This window comes from Wyeomyia smithii, chromosome 3 (genome assembly GCF_029784165.1).
Source record: "Wyeomyia smithii strain HCP4-BCI-WySm-NY-G18 chromosome 3, ASM2978416v1, whole genome shotgun sequence".
NCBI classification, from domain to species: domain Eukaryota; kingdom Metazoa; phylum Arthropoda; class Insecta; order Diptera; family Culicidae; genus Wyeomyia; species Wyeomyia smithii.
In genome coordinates this window covers 161902714-161923552 of record NC_073696.1, presented here as the reverse complement: position 1 = coordinate 161923552, position 20839 = coordinate 161902714, and the positions used below count along the sequence as shown (strand labels likewise).

Here is a 20839-nt window from a genome sequence, read left to right as displayed (position 1 = left end):
ATATATATATATATATATATATATATATATATATATATATATATATATATATATATATATATATATATATATATAATTATTAATAATTAAATACAAGGCATTAAACTAGCCTTGATAAGGTTAGTACCGCTCCAACTACTTTATATTCCCCTTTCGGTGCTTCCGTGCTCTCACATTTTCCGGCTAGTGTCGGCGATTCGGTGTCCAAAATGGCAGACGAGCGTACAAAGCAGCAGCTTATCAATCGGCGAACAACACTTGTCGCGTCACTAGGAAGAGCGGAGCAGTTTGTCGAAAATTATGCTGCGGAACGGGATGCAGGTCAAGTGCAACTACGACTCGAAAATCTTGATACCGTGTGGATGGGACTGGAGAATGTACAGACACAGCTTGAGGACTTGGAGGATACTAATGAAGGTATGGTCCTAAATCTCCAATTTCGTTCCCACTATGAAACCCGCTTTTTCCAAATAAAGGCTGCTTTGCAATCCCATGTCTCTAAGGCTAATCCTTCTACCGGCGCATTCCCACAGTCTGCCTATTCTGGGCTTTCAGCAATTAAACTGCCAGTTATTTCGTTACCTGAATTTGATGGGGACTATAACCAGTGGCTGGCCTTCCACGATACGTTCGTTGCGTTGATTCACGACAACACAGAAGTCCCCGAAATCCAAAAATTCCACTATCTTAGAGCCGCTGTGAAAGGAGAGGCAGCTCAGCTTATTGAATCCATAGGTATCAGTGCCGCTAACTACTGTATTGCCTGGCAAACTCTTGTGTCGCGTTATGCCAATGATTATCTTCTTAAAAAGCGCCACGTTCAAGCGCTTTTAGATTGCCCCCGAATGAAAACCGAATCCGCTACTGCATTGCATGCTGTCGTTGATGATTTCGTACGTCATACCAAAACCCTGCGTCAGCTTGGAGAGCCCATTGACGCATGGAGCACCATGTTGGAACACTTGCTTTGCCAACGTCTCGATGATGGTACCCTTAAAGCTTGGGAAGTATTCGCTACTACGGCTGACAATCCGGACTTCAACTGTTTAATCGACTTTTTGCAACGACGCGTCCGCGTGTTAGAGTCGATGACCGTTAACCATCAAGCTCTTTTACTGTCCAGCAATCAGCCGTCTAATAATCAGCCGCCCGCATTTCGCCGCTCGTCGTTTAATAGAATTGCTACCCATGCTGTGACTGAAACCAATCAGTATAAATGTCATTCATGTGATCAGCACCATTTGTTATTCCAGTGTCCACACTTTGGAACAATGTCCCTCTCCGATCGTTTAAATCTCGTTAATGATCTGCACCTTTGTCATAATTGCTTCAGACAGAACCACATTGCTCGCAACTGTCAGTCAAAATTTTCCTGTCGTCATTGCAAGAGGAGGCACCATTCGTTGTTACATCCAGGCTATCATCCAACCACCGATGAACAGATAACTACTACATCCCGGGCAATGGCCATTCCTACACAAAACGAACAGCATTCAACGGACTCGGTCCTTCATCAACCAGCAACGACATCTCATGCCACCGCTTATCCATCTTGTGCTCTTTCTTCCAAACCCAGTTCTGATGCAAACGTATTGCTCTCAACAGTTGTTGTATTGGTTCTCGATTCGAATGGCCAAGCGCACCCTGCCCGAGCTTTGCTAGATAACGGATCGCAGTCAAATATTATAAGCGAAAGGTTGTGCCAAATGTTGCGTTTGAAACGCAGGAAAATCAATATTCCTATTTCTGGTGTGGGCCAATCCTCGTGTAGCGTTCGTCACGCTGTTAAAGCCAACATTAAATCCAGAATGAATGATTTCGCAATTGATTTGCAATGTCTTGTTATGCCCCGTATCACGATTGACTTACCTGCAACGATCTTACCTAGGGACAATTGCCATGTACCTCAACACCTCTTTTTGGCCGACCCAACATTCGATAAAACTGGTGCTATCGATTTATTGCTCGGTGCGGAACACTTTTTCACCTTCATTAATTCGGGAAACAAAATTGAATGCTTAGGAAAGCCAACCTTAATAGAGAGCGTTTTTGGGTGGATCGTCACCGACAGGCAGCAAGTGGGGCTCGTTTCGCACCCTCTGCTTTGTCATCTCACGATAAACGATAGCCTTTCTGAAGCTCTGGAGCAGTTCTGGCGCATCGAAGAAATTGAAGGCAAGCGACTTCACTCCCCCGAACAACAGCAATGTGAATCCCACTACACCAAAAATGTATCCCGTACGAGCGAGGGCAGATACGTGGTGCGATTGCCCCGTCAATCAAATTTTGACCACATGATAGGGGAATCCAAAACAACAGCCTTACGGCGGTTTCGCTACCTTGAGAAAAGATTATCCCGAGATCCTGATATGAAAATACAATACCATCTCTTTATGTCCGAGTACCTAACGCTAGGGCATATGAGACAAGTCTCTACAAAAGAATGTGAACCAGAGCATGTGTATTATTTACCGCATCATGCCGTCTTGAAAGAATCCAGTACAACGACAAAACTCCGCGTGGTGTTCGATGGATCTGCTAGAACGTCGACCGGATATTCCCTGAACGATGCGTTGAAGATTGGCCCGATAATCCAGGACGAGCTACTTACGTTGATTCTCCGGTTTCGGAAATACCCGATCGCGATGGTTGCGGACATAGAAAAAATGTACCGACAGGTTCGAGTGCATTCCAAGGATACTTCTTTGCAACGAATATTGTGGCGATTTAGTCACGACGAACCTATTTGTAGCTATGAGTTATTAACTGTAACATACGGTTTGACCCCCTCATCTTTTCTCGCCACACGAACCTTACAGCAGCTGGCCTTAGACGAAGGAAAAAGTTTTCCCCTAGGAAGCCTCGCGCTACGCAAGTCGTTTTATGTCGATGACTACATTGGAGGAGCAGATACGTTGGATAAGGCTATTCAGACCCGGTTGGAATTGGACAAACTGTTGGCCAAGGGCGGATTCCGACTGCGAAAGTGGACCACTAACAATTCAAAAGTATTAGAGGGTATCGACCCATCGCAAATTGGTGCCCAGACTACTCTGCAACTCGACCACGGTCAACCCACCACGGCGCTAGGTGTAAGTCGGGAACCAAATGCGGATAAGCTGCTTTTTCATTCCACATTAACGCAGGGTTGCGATCCATTAACGAAAAGGGCCATTCTGTCATCCGTATCGAAACATTTCGACCCGCTGGGTCTAACCGCACCGGTAGTCATTCGGGCAAAAATGCTGTTGCAGGATCTTTGGCTTCAACCCTGTGGATGGGATGATGAGGTTTCTGACAATATACGGAAAAAATGGGAATGTTACCACCACGATCTTCAAAAAATTTCTGCTTACAAAGTTAACCGTTGCGTAGTCCTACCCAACTCCACTATCCAATTGCACACCTTTGCGGATGCATCTCAACAAGCATACGGTGCATGTGTTTATGTTAGATCTACCGATCCCCGCGGGCATGTCCACGTTCAGTTGATTGCTGCGAAATCCCGGGTGGCACCAAAAGGATAAGCATTCCGCGATTGGAGCTAGCCGCGGCCGTTCTTGCTTCCAGATTGCATAAAAAAGTTGTTCGCGCTCTCGAAATACTCAAGTTCGATTCTGTTTTTTGGTCGGATTCAACTGTTACACTAGAATGGCTACGATCACCGTCATTTGTTTGGAGCACCTTCGTTGCTAATCGAGTGTCCGAAATACAAACGAACACGCAGGGATGCCAATGGAAACATATAGCTGGCACACACAATCCAGCTGACCTAATCACGAGAGGGATGAAAGTTGACGATTTTCTGCTCAGCGAATTATGGCACTACGGACCTACCTGGTTAAAAATTCCATCGGTGGCATGGCCAATATCGGATCCAAGGCAAACAATCTCAGAAGACATTCTAGAGAGACGCAAAATGGTGGCGGCAGTCCAAAGTATGCAAGCCGTGAATGAAATATTCGGCAAATACTCTTCTTATCACCGGTTGCTACGAGTAACAGCATACTGTTTCCGCTTCATTCATGCCTTTCGACCGCCAATGTCGTCGGAGACCATAGTAGAACCAAAGCACCTCACTGTGGATGAAATATCGAACGCGCTTACAAACCTTATAAAGCTAGCCCAGGCAGACGGATTTGCAGAAGAATTAAGAGATTTGGGAAAAGGAAAGCCTGTTTCTAATCACTCGCATTTGCGGCTACTGAATCCGTTTATCGATTCCGACGGAGTCATCCGAGTTGGAGGGCGTTTGAGACTTTCTGAGCAGCCTTACCTAACCAAGCATCCAATCCTACTACCCAGTTCCCATCCTTTCACACGATTAGTTATCGAGCGTTTCCACCGAAAACTGCTTCACGGTGGCGGCAACGCAACGTTAGCGGCTATTCGACAAGAATATTGGCCCATTCATGGACGTCGATCAGTCAACAATGTAATCAGAAAATGCTTCCAACGACACGCGACGTTCCCAAGCGGTCACCCATCTAAGTACTAATCGCGCCCGATGTTGCTTAACTTCGGTGATCGGACGAGAACCGGTGTTTTCAACAATGCTTCCGATGCACACGAGCCTCTCCCGTTCCCGCCAAGCAAATGACAGGTCAGTTACCTTTCCAACGAACCACTCCCGCACGTCCGTTTGCCGTCACTGGAGTGGACTACGCAGGCCCAGTCTATTTAAAGCCGATACATAAACGCGCCGCAGCATCCAAAGCATATCTCAGTATTTTTGTTTGTTTCGTAACGAAGGCCGTACACATTGAGCTGGTAGGCGATCTATCTACTGCTGCCTTTCTCACTGCATTACGAAGATTTATTGCTCGTCGTGGTTGTCCGTTGCACATACACTCGAATAACGGTAAAAACTTTGAGGGTGCCCGCAATGAACTTCACGTTTTATACAAACAGCTACACGATAAAAATTATGTAGGAGAGATTGCAGAAGTATGTGCAAATCAGGGGATCCAGTGGCATATGACACCACCGAAAGCCCCACATTTTGGTGGGCTATGGGAGGCCGCAGTGAAGGTGGCGAAAAAGCACTTACATCGGCAGCTAGGGAACGCCATGCTATCCTTCGAGGATATGGCAACGGTGCTTGCAGAAATCGAAGCAGCAATGAACTCCAGACCCCTAACGCCCCTCACAGAAGACCCCAACGATTTATCCATCTTGACACCAGCACATTTCCTAATAGGCGAATCATTGACCGCTCTGCCTGCTCCTGACTTCAGCGCCAGTCCGATCGGCCGCTTGAGTCACTACCAGCGCCTTCAGCAACGAGTGCAGCATTTCTGGCATCAATGGAAACGCGAATATCTACAGGAGTTGCAGAAGGAGAACAAACACATCGCACCAAACACTTCGTTTCAGCCAGGAAGAATGGTGATCGTCGTTGATGACTTTTTGGCTCCTGTGAAGTGGCCGCTAGCGAGAATAGTCAGCGCAAGTCCAGGAGTAGATGGTCTTACTCGGGTCGTCGATCTTCGCACCAGCAGAGGTATCATCCGCCGACCAATTACTAAAATTTGCCTATTGCCTTACGAAACCGAGAACGAGAAGGAAGATTAATAATTTTGTATCATTTAGAATTAAGAAATGTGATCGCGATGAGGATTTTGACAGTAGATAGACAGAGTGAAATTTAGGAATTTCAGGTGGCGGCTATGACAGTTTCTAATAAAAAGCGTTGCTTCAATTCGAGGAAGCTGTCAGTGAAATGCGATTATAGCACTGCCAAGTTAGCTCTCGCGCTATAAATTTATAAAATATCTCACAACGTAGGGTACACAGCGGCTAGAAATTAAAATACGGTCTCTTTCCCATCGAGACGCGAAGCGGTTCGGATCTCAAATAAAAGTTGTTCTCAGTGATCGTTAGTTTAATTTAAATCCTGTGTGGTGCTTAACGAGAACAAAGCCGAAAACCCCGATTCTGCTCTGAACATATATATATATATATATATATATATATATATATATATATATATATATATATATATATATATATATATATATATATATATATATATATATATATATATATATATATATATATATATATATATATATATATATATATATATATATATATATATATATATATATATATATATATATATATATATATATATATATATATATATATATATATATATATATATATATATATATATATATATATATATATATATGATACCTCTGCTGGTGCGAAGATCGACGACCCGAGTAAGACCATCTACTCCTGGACTTGCGCTGACTATTCTCGCTAGCGGCCACTTCACAGGAGCCAAAAAGTCATCAACGACGATCACCATTCTTCCTGGCTGAAACGAAGTGTTTGGTGCGATGTGTTTGTTCTCCTTCTGCAACTCCTGTAGATATTCGGTTTTCCATTGATGCCAGAAATGCTGCACTCGTTGCTGAAGGCGCTGGTAGTGACTCAAGCGGCCGATCGGACTGGCGCTGAAGTCAGGAGCAGGCAGAGCGGTCAATGATTCGCCTATTAGGAAATGTGCTGGTGTCAAGATGGATAAATCGTTGGGGTCTTCTGTGAGGGGCGTTAGGGGTCTGGAGTTCATTGCTGCTTCGATTTCTGCAAGCACCGTTGCCATATCCTCGAAGGATAGCATGGCGTTCCCTAGCTGCCGATGTAAGTGCTTTTTCGCCACCTTCACTGCGGCCTCCCATAGCCCACCAAAATGTGGGGCTTTCGGTGGTGTCATATGCCACTGGATCCCCTGATTTGCACATACTTCTGCAATCTCTCCTACATAATTTTTATCGTGTAGCTGTTTGTATAAAACGTGAAGTTCATTGCGGGCACCCTCAAAGTTTTTACCGTTATCCGAGTGTATGTGCAACGGACAACCACGACGAGCAATAAATCTTCGTAATGCAGTGAGAAAGGCAGCAGTAGATAGATCGCCTACCAGCTCAATGTGTACGGCCTTCGTTACGAAACAAACAAAAATACTGAGATATGCTTTGGATGCTGCGGCGCGTTTATGTATCGGCTTTAAATAGACTGGGCCTGCGTAGTCCACTCCAGTGACGGCAAACGGACGTGCGGGAGTGGTTCGTTGGAAAGGTAACTGACCTGTCATTTGCTTGGCGGGAACGGGAGAGGCTCGTGTGCATCGGAAGCATTGTTGAAAACACCGGTTCTCGTCCGATCACCGAAGTTAAGCAACATCGGGCGCGATTAGTACTTAGATGGGTGACCGCTTGGGAACGTCGCGTGTCGTTGGAAGCATTTTCTGATTACATTGTTGACTGATCGACGTCCATGAATGGGCCAATATTCTTGTCGAATAGCCGCTAACGTTGCGTTGCCGCCACCGTGAAGCAGTTTTCGGTGGAAACGCTCGATAACTAATCGTGTGAAAGGATGGGAACTGGGTAGTAGGATTGGATGCTTGGTTAGGTAAGGCTGCTCAGAAAGTCTCAAACGCCCTCCAACTCGGATGACTCCGTCGGAATCGATAAACGGATTCAGTAGCCGCAAATGCGAGTGATTAGAAACAGGCTTTCCTTTTCCCAAATCTCTTAATTCTTCTGCAAATCCGTCTGCCTGGGCTAGCTTTATAAGGTTTGTAAGCGCGTTCGATATTTCATCCACAGTGAGGTGCTTTGGTTTTACTATGGTCTCCGACGACATTGGCGGTCGAAAGGCATGAATGAAGCGGAAACAGTATGCTGTTACTCGTAGCAACCGGTGATAAGAAGAGTATTTGCCGAATATTTCATTCACGGCTTGCATACTTTGGACTGCCGCCACCATTTTGCGTCTCTCTAGAATGTCTTCTGAGATTGTTTGCCTTGGATCCGATATTGGCCATGCCACCGATGGAATTTTTAACCAGGTAGGTCCGTAGTGCCATAATTCGCTGAGCAGAAAATCGTCAACTTTCATCCCTCTCGTGATTAGGTCAGCTGGATTGTGTGTGCCAGCTATATGTTTCCATTGGCATCCCTGCGTGTTCGTTTGTATTTCGGACACTCGATTAGCAACGAAGGTGCTCCAAACAAATGACGGTGATCGTAGCCATTCTAGTGTAACAGTTGAATCCGACCAAAAAACAGAATCGAACTTGAGTATTTCGAGAGCGCGAACAACTTTTTTATGCAATCTGGAAGCAAGAACGGCCGCGGCTAGCTCCAATCGCGGAATGCTTATCCTTTTGGTGCCACCCGGGATTTCGCAGCAATCAACTGAACGTGGACATGCCCGCGGGGATCGGTAGATCTAACATAAACACATGCACCGTATGCTTGTTGAGATGCATCCGCAAAGGTGTGCAATTGGATAGTGGAGTTGGGTAGGACTACGCAACGGTTAACTTTGTAAGCAGAAATTTTTTGAAGATCGTGGTGGTAACATTCCCATTTTTTCCGTATATTGTCAGAAACCTCATCATCCCATCCACAGGGTTGAAGCCAAAGATCCTGCAACAGCATTTTTGCCCGAATGACTACCGGTGCGGTTAGACCCAGCGGGTCGAAATGTTTCGATACGGATGACAGAATGGCCCTTTTCGTTAATGGATCGCAACCCTGCGTTAATGTGGAATGAAAAAGCAGCTTATCCGCATTTGGTTCCCAACTTACACCTAGCGCCGTGGTGGGTTGACCGTGGTCGAGTTGCAGAGTAGTCTGGGCACCAATTTGCGATGGGTCGATAACCTCTAATACTTTTGAATTGTTAGTGGTCCACTTTCGCAGTCGGAATCCGCCCTTGGCTAACAGTTTGTCCAATTCCAACCGGGTCTGAATAGCCTTATCCAACGTATCTGCTCCTCCAATGTAGTCATCGACATAAAACGACTTGCGTAGCGCGAGGCTTCCTAGGGGAAAACTTTTTCCTTCGTCTAAGGCCAGCTGCTGTAAGGTTCGTGTGGCGAGAAAAGATGAGGGGGTCAAACCGTATGTTACAATTAATAACTCATAGCTACAAATAGGTTCGTCGTGACTAAATCGCCACAATATTCGTTGCAAAGAAGTATCCTTGGAATGCACTCGAACCTGTCGGTACATTTTTTCTATGTCCGCAACCATCGCGATCGGGTATTTCCGAAACCGGAGAATCAACGTAAGTAGCTCGTCCTGGATTATCGGGCCAATCTTCAACGCATCGTTCAGGGAATATCCGGTCTACGTTCTAGCAGATCCATCGAACACCACGCGGAGTTTTGTCGTTGTACTGGATTCTTTCAAGACGGCATGATGCGGTAAATAATACACATGCTCTGGTTCACATTCTTTTGTAGAGACTTGTCTCATATGCCCTAGCGTTAGGTACTCGGACATAAAGAGATGGTATTGTATTTTCATATCAGGATCTCGGGATAATCTTTTCTCAAGGTAGCGAAACCGCCGTAAGGCTGTTGTTTTGGATTCCCCTATCATGTGGTCAAAATTTGATTGACGGGGCAATCGCACCACGTATCTGCCCTCGCTCGTACGGGATACATTTTTGGTGTAGTGGGATTCACATTGCTGTTGTTCGGGGGAGTGAAGTCGCTTGCCTTCAATTTCTTCGATGCGCCAGAACTGCTCCAGAGCTTCAGAAAGGCTATCGTTTATCGCGAGATGACAAAGCAGAGGGTGCGAAACGAGCCCCACTTGCTGCCTGCCGGTGACGATCCACCCAAAAACGCTCTCTATTAAGGTTGGCTTTCCTAAGCATTCAATTTTGTTTCCCGAATTAATGAAGGTGAAAAAGTGTTCCGCACCGAGCAATAAATCGATAGCACCAGTTTTATCGAATGTTGGGTCGGCCAAAAAGAGGTGTTGAGGTACATGGCAATTGTCCCTAGGTAAGATCGTTGCAGGTAAGTCAATCGTGATACGGGGCATAACAAGACATTCCAAATCAATTGCGAAATCATTCATTCTGGATTTAATGTTGGCTTTAACAGCGTGACGAACGCTACACGAGGATTGGCCCACACCAGAAATAGGAATATTGATTTTCCTGCGTTTCAAACGCAACATTTGGCACAACCTTTCGCTTATAATATTTGACTGCGATCCGTTATCTAGCAAAGCTCGGGCATGGTGCGCTTGGCCATTCGAATCGAGAACCAATACAACAACTGTTGAGAGCAATACGTTTGCATCAGAACTGGGTTTGGAAGAAAGAGCACAAGATGGATAAGCGGTGGCATGAGATGTCGTTGCTGGTTGATGAAGGACCGAGTCCGTTGAATGCTGTTCGTTTTGTGTAGGAATGGCCATTGCCCGGGATGTAGTTGTTATCTGTTCATCGGTGGTTGGATGATAGCCTGGATGTAACAACGAATGGTGCCTCCTCTTGCAATGACGACAGGAAAATTTTGACTGACAGTTGCGAGCAATGTGGTTCTGTCTGAAGCAATTATGACAAAGGTGCAGATCATTAACGAGATTTAAACGATCGGAGAGGGACATTGTTCCAAAGTGTTGACACTGGAATAACAAATGGTGCTGATCACATGAATGACATTTATACTGATTGGTTTCAGTCACAGCATGGGTAGCAATTCTATTAAACGACGAGCGGCGAAATGCGGGCGGCTGATTATTAGACGGCTGATTGCTGGACAGTAAAAGAGCTTGATGGTTAACGGTCATCGACTCTAACACGCGGACGCGTCGTTGCAAAAAGTCGATTAAACAGTTGAAGTCCGGATTGTCAGCCGTAGTAGCGAATACTTCCCAAGCTTTAAGGGTACCATCATCGAGACGTTGGCAAAGCAAGTGTTCCAACATGGTGCTCCATGCGTCAATGGGCTCTCCAAGCTGACGCAGGGTTTTGGTATGACGTACGAAATCATCAACGACAGCATGCAATGCAGTAGCGGATTCGGTTTTCATTCGGGGGCAATCTAAAAGCGCTTGAACGTGGCGCTTTTTAAGAAGATAATCATTGGCATAACGCGACACAAGAGTTTGCCAGGCAATACAGTAGTTAGCGGCACTGATACCTATGGATTCAATAAGCTGAGCTGCCTCTCCTTTCACAGCGGCTCTAAGATAGTGGAATTTTTGGATTTCGGGGACTTCTGTGTTGTCGTGAATCAACGCAACGAACGTATCGTGGAAGGCCAGCCACTGGTTATAGTCCCCATCAAATTCAGGTAACGAAATAACTGGCAGTTTAATTGCTGAAAGCCCAGAATAGGCAGACTGTGGGAATGCGCCGGTAGAAGGATTAGCCTTAGAGACATGGGATTGCAAAGCAGCCTTTATTTGGAAAAAGCGGGTTTCATAGTGGGAACGAAATTGGAGATTTAGGACCATACCTTCATTAGTATCCTCCAAGTCCTCAAGCTGTGTCTGTACATCCTCCAGTCCCATCCACACGGTATCAAGATTTTCGAGTCGTAGTTGCACTTGACCTGCATCCCGTTCCGCAGCATAATTTTCGACAAACTGCTCCGCTCTTCCTAGTGACGCGACAAGTGTTGTTCGCCGATTGATAAGCTGCTGCTTTGTACGCTCGTCTGCCATTTTGGACACCGAATCGCCGACACTAGCCGGAAAATGAGAGAGCACGGAAGCACCGAAAGGGGAATATAAAGTAGTTGGAGCGGTACTAACCTTCTCAAGGCTAGTTTAATGCCTTGTATTTAATTATTCGATGAAACTGGATTTGCAGTTGAGCGTCGATCTGTTGATACCAGAAGTGCAGTAGCAACCTTCGAAATTCCTGCTTAAACGTGCTTCGGCTGGGCAAGGATCCGTCCGAGGAACATGTGGTCGCAGAAGATTGCGCGTAGAATGTCGGAGCTCGTGAATTTCTATTCAAGCATCAATTAGGCGGCAATCGCAAATGCGGTATCACGGCCGCGAGTAGATAACGCGGGATAAGACACTTAATTTAAAAAGCCGGAAACCAATCCTGGTCAATATATATATATATATATATATATATATATATATATATATATATATATATATATATATATATATATATATATATATATATATATATATATATATATATATATATATATATATATATATATATATATATATATATATATATATATAATGGGGGGAGCGGCACTACTCGCCCCGTCGGAGCTGCTTACGGACAGTGTGGCTTTTGCGAGAATTCAGCGGTCCAATGCCTGAATCTCGCCACGACCTAGGCTAGCTCCCGCTGATGGTCCGGGACTGCTTGCTAGTAGTGAGCACTTCCGTGGCCTTCGGTAATCGCCAATTGCCGACCCGTGGTGGCATACAGCTCTGCCAAAATAATATATATATCGACTATATAAAAATGGAATTCCGTAACGCTTGATCTTAATGATATTATTCGCTCCGTCTCTGAGGTGTACAGTAGAGATGGTCGGGTATGGGAAATTTGTTACCCGTACCCGACCCGTACCCGGCTCATCGAGAATTTTCAAACCCGTACCCGACCCGAACCCGAAGTCAGGTTTGTTTAAAATACCCGTACCCGACCCGAACCCGAAAATTTTTTTTCAGCTACCCGTACCCGATCCGTACCCGAAAGGAAAATGCCCTGAAATTGCCGGTACCCGACCCGTTTAGGATGGATTTTTATTTTATTTTTTTTTTTATTTTATTTTAAATACCTGGTTACCTCGCACATTTCATGCACGAATTGTCATATGTGGTTTCTCGAGATGATGGCCGGAGTAAGGCTAGAACTGAGTGTTCATGTGAACGAATGTTAATGAACCCAGAGTTCCAGGCGATGTATTGGTTCACCTAGAATCCAGCGTAGCATCTGTCACTGAGTACGTCCGCTCGTTTGTTGTAGAAAAATTTGACCATTTTATAACGCAGCGAAATATCTATTCATAACTGTGTATGGAGAATTCGGGCTCCATTTTTCCTGTTAGTTACCTCATAATAAAATTGATCAGTGGTTTCAATTATTTATTTTGTATGCATACGTATGATTCATATGAACTGTTGAAATTTTTATTTTGTTTTCGAGAGATTAATAAAAATTCAATGGAATTTTCTTGAAAGATTCATTCAACATTCAAACGTGATGAAGTGTATAGTTCGAAATTGTTACCAAACGATTTATTTTTTATTTTTTTTTTATACCCGAGTAATAATTACAAAAGCGTCGCTTCATAAAACAAAAGTTGGTTAAGCAATTTCTCAAATTTCAAAAGAAAGCCGGCTTCAACCGTAAATCCAGGAAGCTCAAGTTCAATAACCGAAATGCGCTGGCAGGATAATTACTGAAAGTTTATGAAATTTATTATTTCACGTAAAAATAAACCAAAATATTTTGTATAATCACACTAAATACAAAAAGTGCTTGCGTTGAATATTTTTTCAAGTAAGACAATACTTTCAAGTTGTTACAATACCTGCTACTAAAAGATGCTTTTTTTCTACTGGTTCAAATTGACAGCTCATTCTGGTTCATTTGACACTCCCACAGCTCGTATCCGTTTCTCCCTCCGAGACCAAAACTATGCTAATACACCGAGGCTTGGCAAGTTAATAATTAAATTCGCATAATGCACGGAAATCGAGTTACCCGTACCCGACCCGTACCCGACGAGTTGAGAATTTTTCAAACCCGTACCCGACCCGAACCCGAAGCCTTGGTTTTTAAATTACCCGTACCCGACCCGAACCCGAAAATATTTTTTGGCGTTGCCCGAAACCCGACCCGAACCCGTCGGGTACGGGTCGGATACGGGTATCGAGTAAAAATACCCGTACCCGACCATCTCTAGTGTACAGGAATCATCATTATTTTGAATCGTTCTAAATCAAAAAAATAAGCGGTGATATGTAGGTTTTTTTTACATTAAAATGTTCACTGATGTTTAGGAAAGACATTTGAGAAAAAATGATAGGTATCTGATAACTAAAACTTGAAATATTATCAACAAAACTACGTAAAACATGCACAATTATGACTTTTTGTGCTGAATTCGCGTCTAAATCAAAATTTATTATTTATTATTTCAGAGTATTTAAATTAAAATGTTCGTTAATCTTCAGGAAAAACATCTGAGGAAAAATATTAGTATCTTATTACGGAAATTTGATATATTATTCAGAAAACTACGTAAAACATGCAAAATTATGACCTTTCAGCTCAATTCGTCTCTAAATCAAAATTCAAAGCGGTAACATGTAAGTTTTTTTACATGAAAATGTTCGTTGATCTTCAGGAAAGACATTTGAGAAAAAATAATAGGTATCTGATTACTAAAATTTTAGATATTATTCACAAAACTACGTAAAACATGCATAATTATGACTTTTTATACTCAATTTAACTCTAAATCAAAATTCAAAGCGATGACATATAATTCTTTTTTTATTAAAATGTTCGTTAATGTTCAGGAAAGACATTTGAGGAGAAATAATAGGTATCTGATTACTAAAATTTGAGAATATTATTCACAAAACCACGTAAAACATGCAAGATTATGAATTTTTATGCTGAATTCGCGTCTAAATCAAACTTCAAAGCGATGAGATATTATTCTTTTTTCATCAAAATTTCCGTTGGTGTTCAGGAAAGACATTTGAGGAAAAAACAGGTATCTGATTACTTAAACTCAAGTCATTATTCACAAAACTACGTGAAACATGCAAACTCATTATTTTTGATATTGAACTTGCCTCTAAATCAAAATTTAAAGTTATGATCTGTGATTTTTTTCAATGAATTGTTCGTTAATGTTTAGGAAAGACATCTGAGGAAAAATATTAGTATCTTATTACGGAGACTTGATATTCACAAAACTACGTAAAACATGCAATATTATTTTTTTTCATGCTCAATGCATTTTCAATGCATTTTCATGCGGGATGGCCATCCCATTTCCGATTATACCTATATTGGGTGAAGTTCGGGCCATTCCACAATCGTTTACAGTAAAACCTTTTTTTATGTAACTTTTGGAAGAAAGAAATTAATGTAAGAAGAATTGAGCATGACCAGCCATGCTAAGTTTTCCGCTACAATGAAAGAGATGGCATGAGATTTTTTGAAATGAAAGTGCTTATTGGTGTCCAAGGAACACGTCTGAGAAAAATGAAGGGTTTCTGATAACTAACAATTCAGAAGACTAATTCAGAAGAAAAAGTCATAATCTTGCATGTTTTATGTAGTTTTGTGAATAATATCTCAAATTTTAGTAATCAGATACCAATTATTTTGGTCCCCGTGGTTCTGTAGTTAGCGATGTCGGTCGGCTAGCTCTCCCACACGGTTGTGATATCGGGTTCGATTCCCGATCGAGTCGAGGATCTTTTCGAGCTGGAAATGTTCTCGACTCAGCACTGGGGCACGGTGTATCGTTGCACTTATCCTACACATACAAAGTGTGCCAAAAACAATATCGATAACGAATTCTCTCAACTAATCTAGTTGATCGAGACCGCTATTAGCCCCCAAGGCTAAGCGTGCGATATTGTTTTTATACCAATTATTTTTTCTCAAATGTATTTACTGAAGATCTACGAATATTTTCATGTGAAATAACTTACATGTCACCGATTTGAATTTTGATTCAGAGACTAATTGAGCATGAAAAAAAATAATTTTGCATGGTTTACGTAGTTTTGTGAATATCAAGTTTCCGTAATAAGATACTAATATTTTTCCTCAGATGTCTTTCCTAAACATTAACGAACATTTCATTGAAAAAAATCACAGATCATAACTTTAAATTTTGATTTAGAGGCAAGTTCAATATCAAAAATAATGAGTTTGCATGTTTCACGTAGTTTTGTGAATAATAACTTGAGTTTAAGTAATCAGATACCTGTTTTTTCCTCAAATGTCTTTCCTGAACACCAACGGAAATTTTGATGAAAAAAGAATAATATCTCATCGCTTTGAAGTTTGATTTAGACACGAATTCGGCATAAAAATTCATAATCTTGCATGTTTTACGTGGTTTTGTGAATAATATTCTCAAATTTTAGTAATCAGATACCTATTATTTTTCCTCAAATGTCTTTCCTGAACATTAACGAACATTTTAATAAAAAAAGAATTATATGTCATCGCTTTGAATTTTGATTTAGAGATAAATTGAGTATAAAAAGTCATAATTATGCATGTTTTACGTAGTTTTGTGAATAATATCTAAAATTTTAGTAATCAGATACCTATTATTTTTTCTCAAATGTCTTTCCTGAAGATCAACGAACATTTTTATGTAAAAAAACTTACATGTTACCGCTTTGAATTTTAATTTAGAGACGAATTGAGCTGAAAGGTCATAATTTTGCATGTTTTACGTAGTTTTCTGAATAATATATTAAATTTCCGTAATAAGATACTAATATTTTTCCTCAGATGTTTTTCCTGAACATTAACGAACATTTTAATTTAAAAAATCTGAAATAATAAATAATAAATTTTGATTTAGACGCGAATCCAGCACAAAAAGTCATAATTGTGCATGTTTTACGTAGTTTTGTTGATAATATTTCAAGTTTTAGTTATCAGATACCTATTATTTTTTCTCAAATGTCTTTCCTAAACATCAATGAACATTTTAATGTAAAAAAACCTACGTATCACCGCTTATTTTTTTGATTTAGAACGATTCAAAATAATGATGATTCCTGTACACTAGAGATGGTCGAGTACGGGTATTTTTACCCGATACCCGTATCCGACCCGTACCCGACGGGTTCGGGTCGGGTTTCGGGCAACGCCAAAAAATATTTTTCGGGTTCGGGTCGGGTACGGGTAATTTAAAAACCAAGGCTTCGGGTTCGGGTCGGGTACGGGTTTGAAAAATTCTCAACTCGTCGGGTACGGGTAACTCGATTTCCGTGCATTATGAGAATTTAATTATTAACTTGCCAAGCCTCGGTGTTTTAGCATAGTTTTGGTCTCGGAGGGAGAAACGGATACGAGCTGTGGGAGTGTCAAATGAACCAGAAGGAGCTGTCAATTTGAACCAGTAGAAAAAAAGCATCTTTTAGTAGCAGGTATTGTAACAACTTGAAAGTATTGTCTTACTTGAAAAAATATTCAACGCAAGCACTTTTTGTATTTAGTGTGATTATACAAAATATTTTGGTTTATTTTTACGTGAAATAATAAATTTCATAAACTTTCAGTAATTATCCTGCCAGCGCATTTCGGCTATTGAACTTGAGCTTTCTGGATTTACGGTTGAAGCCGGCTTTCTTTTGAAATTTGAGAAATTGCTTAACCAACTTTTGTTTAATGAAGCGACGCTTTTGTAATTATTACTCGGGTATCAAAAAAAATAAATAAAAAAAAATCGTTTGGTAACAATTTCGAACTATACACTTCATCACGTTTGAATGTTGAATGAATCTTTCAAAAAAATTCTATTGAATTTTTATTAATCTCTCGAAAACAAAATAAAAATTTCAACAGTTCATATGAATCATACGTATGCATACAAAATAAATAATTGAAACCCCTGATCAATTTTATTATGAGGTAACTAACAGGAAAAATGGAGCCCGAATTCTCCATACACAGTTATGAATAGATATTTCGCTGCGTTATAAAATGGTCAAATTTTTCTACAACAGACGAGCGGGCGTACTCAGTGACAGATGCTACGCTGGATTCTAGGTGAACCAATACATCGCCTGGAACTCTGGGTTCATTAACATTCGTTCACATGAACACTCAGTTCTAGCCTTACTCCGGCCATCATCTCGAGAAACCACATATGACAATTCGTGCATGAAATGTGCGAGGTAACCAGGTATTTAAAAAAAATAAAAAAAAATAAAATAAAAATCCATCCTAAACGGGTCGGGTACGGGTCGGGTACCGGCAATTTCAGGGCATTTTCCTTTCGGGTACGGATCGGGTACGGGTAGCTGAAAAAAAAATTTTTCGGGTTCGGGTCGGTTACGGGTATTTTAAACAAACCTGACTTCGGGTTCGGGTCGGGTACGGGTTTGAAAATTCTCGTTGAGCCGGGTACGGGTAACAAATTTCCCATACCCGACCATCTCTACTGTACACCTCAGAGACGGAGCGAATAATATCATTAAGATCAAGCGTTACGGAATTCCATTCTTATATAGTAGATATATATATTATTTTGGCAGAGCTGTATGCCACCACGGGTCGGCAATTGGCGATTACCGAAGGCCACGGAAGTGCTCACTACTAGCAAGCAGTCCCGGACCATCAGCGGGAGCTAGCCTAGGTCGTGGCGAGATTCAGGCATTGGACCGCTGAATTCTCGCAAAAGCCACACTGTCCGGAAGCAGCTCCGACGGGGCGAGTAGTGCCGCTCCCACCACCCAAATGCACTATACCGCCCATTGGGGCTGATGCCAGTAATGTTCCCAAATACGGCAACTGGTCGCATCACTATAGGATACGAGTCGGATTTCGTTTTCGTACCACGATTTTGGGCTGGCACCTGCGCCGAGCTTCCTTAGTAATGTAGTGTGATAACGGCTTGAAACGGCGAGATTACAACCGGTGCAGAGGTCTCCGTCCCGTAAAACCTGGCAGGCCTTCCAGTACGTTCCGAGTCCATTGCCTGGTGGGAACCAGGCAGGAGTAGGATCAGATGTCTTTTCCTGACTTGCGCCGGTCGGGGGTGTCATAGTTGCCCATAAGGCGCTATGGCAGCCGCCCCTAGCCATGGCTTCACTGCTCCGGCATAGACTACCTTGGGACCATTTAGGCGACTACTCCATTATGGATAAGGATAGCGGCTGGTAGGGGGACCCAATAAACAAGAATGCAGCAAAACAAAACTCTGGAGATGCGCGCAGATGGGTTGGAATACCCATTTGCGCGAGGTGGCATCCAGCGGTCTCCGCCGAAAAAAGTGGAGACGGATGCAGTGAAGGTCGCCTGCGAAGACGGTAAAAGCAGTACGCCTACCGGATCTACGCAAGACATCGCGGTGGCTGGTCCACCTATTAAAGGCGGCCGGAAGACAGCGGGACACGCTACCGAGGGTAGTGGCTCTGTCTAAGCAGCTCGATGCTATAATCGAGTTTGCGAAAAGTCGCAGCAATACAACGAAGTACTTGAAGCAGGCCCTCTACATGCTTCGGTCCTCCGTCGATGCTGCGAAAAAGGAGCATGCCGAGCTCGAAATGAAAGCTGCGGCTGCGGAGAAAGAGGAGACGAAGGTGACCGAGCTGGCGACGAAGTCCGTCCAAACGGACACCAGCACGTTTGCGGCGGTTTGCGCGGCAGGGCCAGCTGCCAAACGAACGCGACAGTCCCCGGGGGCACCAAGAAGCGTTTAATCGCAAACAGCCCTCAGACCGGTGTAGGAGTAGCGCAAACAACACCCACGGTGGCAGCCAAGGAGCAGAAGGCTCCAGGTAACCCGTAGGTAACGGTTCCGGGAAGGAGTAGGAACCAAAAAGTGGTGACCAACAAATCCCACTCGGTTACAAATCGTGCGACAAAGAAAGTTAAAAATAAGGGCGACGCACTCATCCTTAAGACAGAAGAGTCAAAGTACTCGGAAGCAGAGGCGTCTCGTCCACCTGTTCAACCTGTTCATAGGACAGGTAGACAATCTCAGAAAAAAAGTGATTTTTTCATATTTGTAGAGTGGATGAAAAATCATCGAAGGTAATTTATTTGTAAGTTTAATGTTATCCCGAACATCCTTATTTTATTTCCTACATAGTGGAAATTTATGCACCATAAAGAATGTAACCTGATGGGCTACCCTTCAGACTACGCCATACAACTCACACGCAACGCAACCCACACGGTCACACGCAATAATGACTACCGTTTGTTCAGATCTTTCACCTGAACTAACCGCCGTTCAACACTTCTCTGCACCTTCAAGAGCGGAAGGGTAGACGCAGTCATTTATGCTCACCACTACTAATGCGACGCCTCGCGTAAAAATGACATTTTTGGTTCAAACTTTCTGCTGAACAAAACCGATGTCAGCGAGAGAAAACATTTATTACACACCACCTCTCTTCAGTGTCTGGTAAATCTGTTTCGTTATGCCTTTCTGTTTCTTCTCTCGACGTCATTGAAATTTGAGAGAGACCACGTGGCCGCGATCACACACCGTCGCATAAGTTGCACATGTTACAAGTTTTTTCAATCTCCAATTCATCCGGTGGGTGTGTATTAGTTCGCTCGTTGTATGCATACGGAGTAGCAAAAAAATATGACAAGAGCTGCCAAGCAACATTTTCCCCGTCATAGAGTATGCAAACGTTGATGATTTCAAAGACTTGAAATGCGCCTTAAAATGACATCACGATCTGTAAACTGCGTTAGCGAAAAATAAAAACATTCGCTTTCTTGCAAGCTATTTACAGCACATAATCATTGGTTCATGGAAACTCATTTGGCCTGTTTGAATATACAAAACTCGTGCCCATCCAGAACAATATTCGCAACTTCGGCAACTCTGGTCAGACAGTATTACATATTTCCATTTCAAATAAACACTGGGGGACGAAACGAAAGTGTTTCTAATTGGACATTTGAGGTTGACGGTTGAGATTCTGATTATGTGTGGATGAAGGGAGACAAAAATGAACCAGATCGTTGCATCAATACAAATGCAGCGAGTGAAGTCTTGCCAACACATGCATTGCGGTGCTTGGCTGTATGTTCTCCTGCAGAAACACATACAAGCGTGTGGCCGTCATAATTTTTATTACTTTTTGTTTGTTACTTTTTGTGTATAATGCGCAGTCATAAGACACAAAAAGTAACAAAAAATTGTCCAAAAGTAATAAAATATTCCCCGTTTGCGTTGGGTGTACTCATGCGAGAAGTTTAGAGGCAAAAAGATCATAAACATAATTTTAATTATCGTTGGACGAAACCTGAATGATACTGACATTGCATATCACAACTCCATCCGTCGAGC

At 42.5% G+C, this 20839-nt stretch overlaps 5 protein-coding genes and 2 pseudogenes across 5 annotated transcripts; 3 read left to right on the top strand and 4 right to left on the bottom strand.

Moving 5' to 3' along the window:
- Positions 1 to 209: 209 nt before the first annotated feature.
- Positions 210 to 3527, top strand: LOC129728789 (uncharacterized). The gene has a single exon (XM_055687245.1). The coding sequence runs from the start codon at positions 210 to 212 to the stop codon at positions 3525 to 3527; it is 3318 nt and encodes a 1105-aa protein (XP_055543220.1).
- Positions 3528 to 4450: 923 nt separating this feature from the next.
- Positions 4451 to 4567, bottom strand: LOC129733440 (5S ribosomal RNA; annotated as a pseudogene).
- A 29-nt stretch (positions 4568 to 4596) lies between these two features.
- Positions 4597 to 5574, top strand: LOC129728788 (uncharacterized). Its single transcript, XM_055687244.1, has one exon. The coding sequence runs from the start codon at positions 4597 to 4599 to the stop codon at positions 5572 to 5574; it is 978 nt and encodes a 325-aa protein (XP_055543219.1).
- Positions 5575 to 5697: 123 nt separating this feature from the next.
- On the bottom strand, positions 5698 to 7108 carry LOC129728787 (uncharacterized). The gene is made up of 2 exons (XM_055687243.1): positions 6202 to 7108; positions 5698 to 5711 (listed from the first exon to the last, which is right to left on the bottom strand). Exons 1-2 carry the CDS (start codon positions 7106 to 7108, stop codon positions 5698 to 5700), a joined length of 921 nt encoding a protein of 306 aa, XP_055543218.1.
- Positions 7109 to 7137: 29 nt separating this feature from the next.
- Positions 7138 to 7254, top strand: LOC129733438 (5S ribosomal RNA; annotated as a pseudogene).
- Positions 7255 to 8177: 923 nt separating this feature from the next.
- LOC129728786 (uncharacterized) lies at positions 8178 to 9059 on the bottom strand. Its single transcript, XM_055687242.1, has one exon. The coding sequence runs from the start codon at positions 9057 to 9059 to the stop codon at positions 8178 to 8180; it is 882 nt and encodes a 293-aa protein (XP_055543217.1).
- A 96-nt stretch (positions 9060 to 9155) lies between these two features.
- LOC129728785 (uncharacterized) lies at positions 9156 to 11495 on the bottom strand. The gene has a single exon (XM_055687241.1). It carries the CDS (start codon positions 11493 to 11495, stop codon positions 9156 to 9158), a length of 2340 nt encoding a protein of 779 aa, XP_055543216.1.
- Between the last annotated feature and the right edge of the window lie 9344 nt (positions 11496 to 20839).

Coding starts and splice junctions, on each gene's coding strand:
- LOC129728788 (XM_055687244.1), top strand. CDS start 4,597: ATGACAGGTCAGTTACCTTTCCAACGAACCACTCCCGCACGTCCGTTT.
- LOC129728786 (XM_055687242.1), bottom strand. CDS start 9,059: ATGGTTGCGGACATAGAAAAAATGTACCGACAGGTTCGAGTGCATTCC.
- LOC129728787 (XM_055687243.1), bottom strand. CDS start 7,108: ATGACAGGTCAGTTACCTTTCCAACGAACCACTCCCGCACGTCCGTTT.
- LOC129728785 (XM_055687241.1), bottom strand. CDS start 11,495: ATGGCAGACGAGCGTACAAAGCAGCAGCTTATCAATCGGCGAACAACA.
- LOC129728789 (XM_055687245.1), top strand. CDS start 210: ATGGCAGACGAGCGTACAAAGCAGCAGCTTATCAATCGGCGAACAACA.